The sequence below is a fragment of the Alligator sinensis genome, unplaced genomic scaffold (assembly GCF_000455745.1).
Source record: "Alligator sinensis unplaced genomic scaffold, ASM45574v1 scaffold172_1, whole genome shotgun sequence".
Classification (NCBI taxonomy): domain Eukaryota; kingdom Metazoa; phylum Chordata; order Crocodylia; family Alligatoridae; genus Alligator; species Alligator sinensis.
Genome location: NW_005842168.1, coordinates 514,281 through 524,662, shown reverse-complemented (window position 1 = coordinate 524,662; position 10,382 = coordinate 514,281). Strand labels below are relative to the sequence as shown.

General features: G+C 43.2%; 1 protein-coding gene across 1 annotated transcript in view; it reads right to left on the bottom strand.

Annotated features, from left to right (window-relative positions):
* LOC102378462 (nardilysin-like) overlaps positions 1-10,382 on the bottom strand; it is a 54,074-nt gene that overhangs the window by 16,154 nt on the left and 27,538 nt on the right. Inside the window, exons 21-26 of the mRNA XM_025206669.1 lie at positions 9,388-9,538; positions 8,067-8,194; positions 5,272-5,434; positions 2,431-2,462; positions 1,945-2,083; positions 616-663 (exon numbers count right to left, since the gene is read on the bottom strand). Of these exons, the coding sequence (XP_025062454.1) occupies positions 616-663; positions 1,945-2,083; positions 2,431-2,462; positions 5,272-5,434; positions 8,067-8,194; positions 9,388-9,538 (661 nt within the window). The remainder of the gene's footprint in view (positions 1-615; positions 664-1,944; positions 2,084-2,430; positions 2,463-5,271; positions 5,435-8,066; positions 8,195-9,387; positions 9,539-10,382) is intronic.

The window sequence follows — 10,382 nt, the reverse complement described above, 5'->3', positions numbered from 1 at the left end:
GAAAGAGTCCAGTGCAGAACAATAAAAATGATTACAGGCCTTGGAGACGAGAGTTATGAAGAAAGGCTGAAATAAAGTCATTTGTTTAGTTTGGAAAAGAGAAGACTGAAGCAGGATTTGATAATAGTCTTCTAATACTTGAAGGGCAATTACAGAAAGGATGTAGATGGGCTTTTCTCCATGACCATAGGAGCAATGGCTTCAACCTTCAGTAGCAGAAATTTATGTTTGAGGTTAGGAGGAACTTTCTGACTCTCAGGATGGTCAAGTCTTGGAACAGGCAACCTAAAGAAATTGTGGAAGTTTTCAAGAGCAGGTTCAACAGACACTTGGCTGGGATTTAGTCAAGGATGATCCTGACTTGAGCAGGGGTCTGTGCCAGATGACCTTGGGAGGTCACTTCCAGCCTTGGTTTCCTATGATTCTATATGAGGGGCATGCAAGGTTAGTTAGAGCAGGTTAAGGTCATGTGCTGCCCTTGTGTTATTTAGACCCGTGGTGTTCTCTTGACACCAGCTATTCTCTTCCCGGCAGACATTGCCTGGGACACAACAGCAGATTCTGGGACATCTGTTAATAAGAACTCAAGTTTTCCTAAGAAAAATTAGCACTTACCACAAGCAACTCCATAAGGGCGTATTCTCTTAAACTCCTAGCCCCAGACTAAAAGAAAAGGCATTAATTGAAAACAGTTCAATTAATTGGTTCAGGTCTTCATGGTACTGATGACAGGGACCCTTCCAAGAAAGAGGAAACCCTTCAGAATAGTTTGCAGGACATTATAATTTGCAACAAAAAGAAATCAGAGAATTTCTGGCATCTGACATGTCCTCACCATGACCTCCAAAGTAGAGGGCAAGGGCTGCTTTTAGGGTTCACAGTAGGGCTGTGAGAAACAGCAGCATTCCGCTTCGACGGAACAGTGTTTTGTTTCGAGTTTCGTTTCAAAAGCACTGTTCCATTTTGTTTAATCGAAACTGTTTTGCTGTTTCGACGTTTCACCCATAGGCTATAATGGGGAAGCACAAAACAGCCTATAACTTTGTCATTTCTTGTCTGATTCCGATGAAACTTGCAGGGAGGGTAGCCCCTTCTGAGGGCATGAAGCCTGCCAAGTGTCAAGGAGATAGGTGCAAGGGTTTCTAGGAAACTGCACCTCAAGCAGCTGACAAGCAGGAGCAGTGTCCTGTGATCCGGCAGGCAGATGGGGGGCCCACACTACTAGGAGGAGTCCGGCAGAGCCCCCACAGCCCTCCTGGGGGTGCGGGTGGGCCCCAGTCTGCCTGCCGGATCACAGGACGCTGCTCCTGCCTCCTGGAACCCAGCGCTGGAGAACTGAGCCTGGCTGGGGAAGCACCTCCCACCGCTGGGTTCAGTTCCCAGTGCTGCGGACTGAGCCCGGTGGCGGGAGGCACTTCCCCCAGCTGGGCCCAGTTCCCCGGCGCTGGGAACTGAGCCTGGCGGTAGAAGGCGCTGGTTTTGTTTTGAGGCTGTTTCGAAGCCCTTCATTTCATTTCAATGTCGCTGTTTTGAGCTCGAAACAAGTCAAAACAGCATTGAAACGAAACAGCCGGCGAAGCGTCGCACAGCCCTAGTTCACAGTACAGATGGAAAAGCAGTCTCAGAGTAATCCAACAGAAGGAATCAGAGGGCACAATCTGCAGAGAGTAAGTAGGAGGAATGGAACAATTTCAAGAGAGGAGTGGTTGGAGACATGCTTGCAAACAATACACATCCAGAACTCTCACATACAGAACAAGACAGGCAGCAGATTCATGAAGGGGTTTCAGTAACTTGGCCTTACTAGAGGGAACTGTTTTGGGGATCAATAGAATTCAGTGCAGTTTCCATGAAATCACTGTTTGAAGATTGTTACAAGCCCAGGAGTCACACCAGCTGCCACAAGTAAAATACATAAAAATACTGAACCCTTTAACCCATTACCTGATAGTAGACCGTCACTTCTGAGTTGGCATCACCTTTGTTGAGGGCTTTCACCTTACAGAGCAGGTGCGTGTTTGGCAGGTCCACCACCCGGAACTGGACAGGGCACGGGTGTGCGAGGGGAACGAACTGCAGCTTTCTGAAGAGTCCAAGCAGCAAGCGTCATACTCCTGCCCATTCCTTGACCGAGGCAAACCACCAGTCTCACAACCCAGATGCCCCAGGAGTCAAATCAGTCTCCATCCCTCCTCAGGCCACAACAAAATTAACAAGATGTCCCATTTCACCTGCCACCATGTCTGAACCCCAAGGCAGATTCCCAGAAACTAGTGATGATACAGTTACAATGTTTCTTCTTGAACAGGAAATTCCAGATTTCAAACCAATCTCCCCACCCTCCACAAAAAAAGAGAAACCAGTTAACCAAAGGGCATAACTTTGTTATCTGCTTCCCAAGTGGAAAGAGGGAAAAAATCAGATACTCACTGAACAACGTAATTCAGGAAGTCCTTTGACTTCTAGGAAATGAAGAATCAACACAGTTTAGGAGAATGGGTTTGTCAATCCCAATACATATTCCAGCCGCGCCCTTGCCAGCCCTACCCTTCTACTGTTACAGCACCAAATCAGTCCCTTCCCTACAAGGCGACTGTTCAGTCTGGTCTATGTTATGCTGTAGAAGGGATCAGACATCTCCCATCCAGTATGTTGCTCAGGGGCTTTAGTCTCTCAATGTGGAAGCCAAAAAAGAGGGAGTTAATGGGAGAGAAATGACTCTTGGAGAGTGGGTCAGTAAGCAGGTCGGAGTATGTGCAAAAGGAGCATGAGGGAAGGGCCTTTCTTGCTTGGGAGGCTGGAAATGTTTCGAGGGAGCACCTTGGGCTCCTGTGAAGACAATAAATCAGTAGCAGAGCTTACTGCTGGTGCTGCAGGATGTCTCTGGGGGCTGACAGGGCAGCATGTGTCCACAATGGATTTACTTCACTTACATGCTGCGGGGCTTGGTGCAAAATGCATGGGGCACAGACAGTGTTGCAGCCCTGGCTAAACCCCAACTGACCCCACAAGCAAGGGCATACTTGTCACTAAAACAGTCCCTGCCCCCAACAGGACATTGGCATGTTTCCCCCACAGACAGACTGTTCAAGGACAAACATGACCAGCTAAGTGAAAGTGATGGGCACAAAGTGAAAACAGTGGGTTTGTTCAGGTCTCTCTTTCCTCCTTCCTGGCGACACAACAGCACCCGTGTTACCTGCATGTAGAGCTAGCCCTTGTCACCTGGGTTTTGAAAATCTGGGGATACAGACTGAGATTAAGATTGTGTCACATCAAATTTTACCAATTACCAGCTATTACAATGTAACTGTTACCTTGGCATCCTCCTTTCATGATATAAAAGTAGCAAAATCATTGCAACCTTAACCCTGCTTCATTCACCTTACAATTCAAGTAATTTAGCTCTCTTGTACCACTACAGAACCATGCTCCACTTTGGGAGAAAAAACCAGCATCATACTTATAGGCTCGGCAGTGCTACACTTGGCTAGCACCACAACTGAAAGAGACTTGGGGGTCTTGACTGACCACAAGATGAACATGAGTCACCAATGCGGTGCCACAGCCAGCAAAGCAAATCAAACTCTGGCTTGCACCCACCGGTGCATCTCAATCAAAAACAGGGATGTCATCCTCCCGCTTTACTCGGCCTTAGTGAGGCTGCGGCCGGAGTACTGCGTCCAGTTCTGGGCCTCCCACTTCAGGAGTGACGTCGATAAGCTTGAGAGAGTCCAAAGGAGAGCCACACGCATGATTAAAGGCCAAGAGAGCAAGCCTTACGAGGAGAGGCTGAGGAACATGGGACTCTTCAGCCTGGAGAAGAGAAGGCTCAGGGGTGACTTGGTGCCAGCCTATAAGTATATAAGGGGGGTGCATCAGGATCTGGGAGAACAGTTGCTCACCAGGGAACCCCAAGGGATAACAAGGTCTAATGGCCACAATCTACTAGAAGGCTGATTTAGACTGGACATAAGGAAAAACTTCTTTACTGTCCGAGTGTCCAGGGTCTGGAACAGACTCCCCCCAGAGGTGGTGCAAGCACCTATTCTGGACTCATTCTAAAGGTGTTTGGATGTTTATCTTGCTGGGATCATTTGACCCCAGCCAACTTCTTGCCCAATGATCTCGCAAGGTCCCTTCCAGCCCTAATGTCTCTGAAATCTATGAAATCCCGGCCCCGGCCCCAGATGCAGCTCCCTGCTCACCTGCAGCCCCATCCCAGCCGAGCATAAAGCAGAGTCATGATCCATGGAGACCAGCTGGGACCTGCATGGGCAGGACACACAGCCAGAGAGACAGGATGGGGCTGTTCAGGGAGTTTTGGTGAACTGTTGTGCAGGGAAGGGGGTGCTGACCCAGCCTGCAACAGCTCACCAAAACTCCCTATGTGGCTCATGGGCCCAAATAATTGCCCACCCCTCATTTATAGCATCTGTTAACTAGATCAAAGCTAGAGCTAAATCCCACAGCCTTCAGGCAAAAGTTGTCATTGACTTCATTATGACTAGCTGCAACAACAAGACTGGACTCTAAAAACCCCATCACACTGGCTGAATTTGTACTGCCAGCTTCAGTACAATTACAGGGCAATCACAGATACACTAGAGCTAGAGCACTTCACTGCAAATAAACAGTAGGCACATCTACACATGCAATTAATGCAGCTGAATAAACTCCGGCACTTCACACCATAATTTATTGCTCTCAGACACCGCGTTTGTACATTGACCGCAGCACACTGCAACCCCACACTGAAGTGCCCTCATTGCCCCAGCCAGCCCCATCAGTATCTACATGTGCATACACTTGTGTCTACCCTTGTGTCTGGCAGTACTATCCTATGGCAAAGTTAATTAGTTTATGCCAACCTAATAGCACCGCATGTGTAGATAGTGACATTCTACTGCAGAGCTAATTAGTCAACTCCACAGTAAACATCTTGTGTAGGTGCATGCACCCACTGGGAAAGCAAGTGGGAACAGGCTTAGCTGCTTTTTTACCATCACAGAATCCAGATGTACAGTATAGAAAATACCAAATATATTTATGCAACATGGGGTAAAATCACCAGTGGGTGGTGTAGGCAAGCACTCCGAGTGTTAGCAGGTGATCAGGGCCTGTGAGAAATATTCCCCAAACTGCCCATGCACACAAGGCTGGTGAAAGTTATACATGAGGCTTGTGGCAAATGTACTTAAACACCTTTTAAACTTGGCAGTTACCAGAGAAGGCAGAGGCCAAACTGCAGCTGCTGAGTCCAGTACTCACTCTGCCAGTTAAGTTTCCTTGTGCTAGCCCCTCCACAAAGAGATGTGATTTGAAAGCCTTAATGAAAGCTGATAGAGACGCAACAGAAACGCCTTTCATCAGTCTTTGGTATTTATCTATTATGGACCACCGGCCGTGTTCCAAAATGAAGAGACGCACATCCCTGTAACAGCAACAGAACATTTTTAAATGCATGTCAATTCAGACTACATGGCCCAATACCGATAACTGTCTGCTGATTCAGTCCTGGGATTCATAACTGTGGCAAAAGCAGGACATTCACTCAATGGAGATCACTTAAATTACTGATATTAAGCAGTTTGTGACAATGTCCAGCATGACAATAAGTGGGAATTTTCCAGTGTCACTTTGTGTGGAAATCAGCCATTGATGGTGAAAGCTGTGATAGTAGGTTGAGTATGATACAAAAAGGAGTGATATTGTATTTTCTCACATACAGCACACCCTTTCCTCCACCCCAATAAGATACACCCCTTCTTTCTGAAAGGCAGAACCAAGGGAAACATAGGAAGCTGCAGTTGAGGAAAGGGAGAGGGGAAGCAAAACACTGTGGTTGCTCTGTTAACCCCCTAGCTGCAGGACACCATGTTCAAACTACCCAATCCCACTTCTCTTCTTGAGCTGAGTTTGGTAGGCAGTCAGCAGGGCCTGCCAGGTCAACTGAGGGTCCAGTCCTAGCCACAGCACCTGTGGAGTCAGCTGAGGGCTCTGTGGATTCAGCATGAGCCTCTGCCCCAGCAACTGGGGCTAATGCTCCATTTCAAAATACATGAGAGCCAAGCCCTGGGCTTCAGCTGAGTCATCTGCTGAAGCATGAGCCTCTGGCTGGGGGAAGAGAAGGTGTTCATAGCCAGAAGCAAAGGAGCCTCTGAGTGTTGTGTGTGGGGGGCAGCATATGCAGCACTGTAGATTTCCACACTTAAAACATGCACCCCAATTTCAAGCAGCTCATTTTGGGACAACAGATGCACACTGTATCCAAGCAAATGTGATAGTACCCAGGTTTGAATGTATAACCAACACTGTCCTCAAAAGTTTTGGAGGAAGAAGAGAAAAAATTTGATGAGGAGAAAGACAAGGACTCTGACTGTGATCCACTGGCTGCATTTTTTATCATTAAAAGAAAACAAAGGCATAAGTTTGCTTGCTTGACTTATATGGCAGTGTAAATGTGCCATTCTTCTCCACTCTTAAGACTGTTTATTCTGGGTGAAACTAAAGTTTGAGAAAATTCTTTTTAGTGGATGATACACCAAGCAGACAAGTCACAAATGTAACAAACTTCAGATTGGCTGGTTTTTGGTTTTTTTGAATGAAAACCACTATGTTGCTAGTTTTATATTCATCCTCATAATCCCTAAGAAGAATGATTTAGGGTAGGGACTTTCATGTGCCCTGAACTGAATTATCGGGTGCAAAAACTAATTTGCAGTTCAAGAAGTTTCTTGAATGTTCAAAGCAGACAAGGTTCTTTGGGTGAATCTAATATCTTTTATTAGACCGACTTAAAGAGTTCGGAAAAAAATTTTAGCAATTTTTTCCAACTATTCAAGTTGGTCTAATAAAAGATATCAGATTCACCCAAAGAACCTTGTCTGCCTGTGTCCTTAGACCAACACAGCTACCACTTACACCCTTGAATGTTCAAGGATATAGAAGCTTCTGGAATGCTTTGGAAAACTATTATAAAGGGTTTCAGGTGTTTGCTTGATGAAAGAGGTTGTTTGCCACGTTAGCCTGAAGTCAGGCAAAAGGCAGGGTAGAGTTGCACCTTATAGACTAACTAAAACAGAGATACATAGCATATGCTTTTGTAAGCACCAGGCGTACGTCATCAGAGGCTCTCATCTAATGAAGTAAACCCACACCTTAAAAAGACTTATGCTATGCATCTCTGATTTAGTCAGTCTATAAGGTTCTAATCTACTCCACATTCTGCTTGATAAAAGCCCGTTTTAGGCAGCATAAGCCAATTTTGACTATTTTAAACAAGTTTTGACCATCATCTAAGTCAAAACTAACAGAAAAAGCGTTGCTTGCCAACGCTGCATGGTGCAGATGCTGTTAACTGCATAAGGAAAACTGCAGGAGTCATTCAAAAAAGACCAGACACTTTTTAACTCTAGTTTAGCTTTCTCTAGTTTTCTGAAAGAGCAATAATTTTGTTTGGAGGAGGAGTGGATAGGAATAAAAAAATGTCCTGTCACCTAAATTCTCCATGCAAGTGAATGCACAGGCACTTCCATATCAAAGGTCTTAACTTTGACAGTTATCACATTAACATTCGTGAGATTTATGACATGTTTTGATACTTTATCACCATTCTTTTTCCTCATACGCTTTAATCACCTGAGGCTCTTCAAATAGGTCCCATCACATAAAAGATTTGCAACTTTCTTCATAGTTTGTAAAAAAAAACAGTCCACAGCTTGTAAAAAATAGTCCCACCTGTATTCTCCCAGTACTGTATTATATAATATATATAAACTTTTTAATTTGTCCAACATTCATCCTTATATAAACCAATATTCACCTCTGCTTTGGCATCTGATCAGTAGCACCTGCCACTTATCACAAGAAAGAGGTACTCAACAACTCAAGTATTACGCTCTAAACATGTAAAGATCGTGCTACGATTTACTTTATCCTGCACTAATGTGAAGAGAGACAACTGCAGGAGCTCCTTCACTGTCATGACAAAACAGTGTAGGCAGAGATACCTTCCTTCTGTCTATACTTTCACCCTTAAAACTAGTCTCCCCACAGACACTTACTTGGCCAGCATCTCTGGTGTTATGAGAATATTAAAATAAGTCTTCTTCAGCTGCTCTGTTATCATCTCAAAAGTTGCTGGAGTAAAATTGAAGTCAGACAAGTGGTCAATGATAAGCTGAAAGAGCAGCTAAAAGAAAATATTTTTGAGTAATTTTAAGGAAGTGGATTTGTCAAAGAAAACAAATATCAAGTCTATCTTACATAAAAAGGAAACTTCTCTGAGAATCCATAGAAAATCAATGCAAGGCCAAAGAGAGGCTCATAAAACATGCTGCAAAGACCTGTTAAATATTCTCTAAGCAACAGCTGAGTTTCACAAAAAAATACAGTTCAGCATTGAATAAGAAACAAATTGGTTAAGAATAAGCTTTTGATTGCCAGGATACATCACTGCCATAACACCTAAATCAACAGCGAACTTTGTTAAAATCATACGGATCATTTCAGACTTAAAAGAAAATCAACAATGACTCGCATAACTAATATTTAAGTAATGGGCTAGACTTCATCATTTACATGTTGTGCATTTAAATTTTCAGATGTAATACCGCAAAAGAGAGGCTGGTTCCTTGTAACCAGTGTTCTTTAAGACAGACCCAGCCTATGAATGCTTGAACTTGTCAACCTCTGCAGCCTTCACAGTAGAACATTCTCTTTGTTCACTCAGGGGTATGTCAATGAGAAGTAAATAGTGAATCACTATCAATGGGCACATGATATGCTCTTACTGCTGTAAGGGTATGTCTACATGGCACAAGGCAGAGATACCCTCCATGAGATATTAGCATTATTGGCCCATAAGATGCATCATAGCAACGTACCTATTCTGCTGCTGGTTCTACAGTCAGCTAGTACAGCGAATCTCTGCACTGTCTTTTAAGACACAATATGGATAGCCTAGAGACTTCAGCAACAGTAAAAGATTTAAGAATACACAGAATAGCTTGTCTAAAATGAACATCTTTTGCAGATAACCAAGATACAAGCTTCCACTGAATCCAGTAACATTTTCTAATTTACTGCTTTTAGAATTGATCAAAACCTTTTACATCTCTAAAGTAGATTTTTCAGTGTCTATTAAAGTCTTAGAGCCCAGATAGCCAGGTGTGAAGAAAGAGAATCCTAGGTAATGTAATTTATTCTTCTTTCTACTGAAACAGTAAGTCTAGCAGCATGAGCAGAAATCTGGAATTCCCTTTGGAAAGGTTAATTAAATCCATGTACCACTGGTATTTTGGCCATACAGCTGGTAAGAATTTAGGAACTCATGCCCTGAAAATGGTTGATCTGCAGTGAGCACGACATATTACTAAAACTTACAGGTAGTTTATGATTAAATCCTTTCACTCGAATGATCAAACCATGCTCTCCAGGTACCAGCTTGTATTCCAGTTGAGCCACATCAGCTTCATATGCTGGTTCAGCAAGGTTATGAGAGAAGATGTTTACAAATATATCAAAAAGCACCACACTGCATGAATTAAGAAGCAAAGTAAGGATAGGAAACACCAGAGAAGAAACTGTTAGATAGGAATTAATTATTTCATGGGATAGCTACACACATCTAAGATTTGGAGTTTAGAACCCATTAAAAAACAATGCATATTGCATACAGAAGTTTCTCCGGGGCAAAATAAAATCCCAAAATATATAGCTGTGAATTCCTTTTTAATTCTAAGGACAGGTGGGATTACCAAGGAGGGTTTTTTGGCATTAATTTAATTTTTTTGTGCATCAGATGAGAAAAGGAGAACCCATGCAAATTACAAAGTTTACCAGACTAAGTTAAGAAATCAACCCCATATCTGCAGCATATGTTGGTTAAACTATAACTGGAATAAAGAATGCATTTTTAAACAACATGTCAGTTCTTGGTAAAATGTGTTTGTTAAATACTGATGTGTTAATAAAGCAAACAATGCGTTAACATTAGTTATGTAAAGGTACTTAATTGCTTTATTTGAAGTCGAAAGTTGCTAAATGGAAGAGTTAATAGATATGAAGATCTCTTGAGACTTTAAGGCTGCTTCTATTGCATTTAAAAACTGTAAAAAGCCATAGAGAATTACAACCAAATGCTTTGATTAAAAATTCAAAACCAAAACTTTCCCCAGTAGACCTGATGAAGAAAAGATTTGCAAAGATATACCAAAAATGCTCCCCAGGAAGCTCTTCTGTGGTCTTTCGATAAAGTCACTAAACAGTTTGAAAGTCCTGGCCAAAACTAGTAGGACTACTGCATATATGAAATGATGCAATATGTTTATTAGTCAAGCTGCTAGCATAAGTCTGGGTAATACACACATGACTTAATG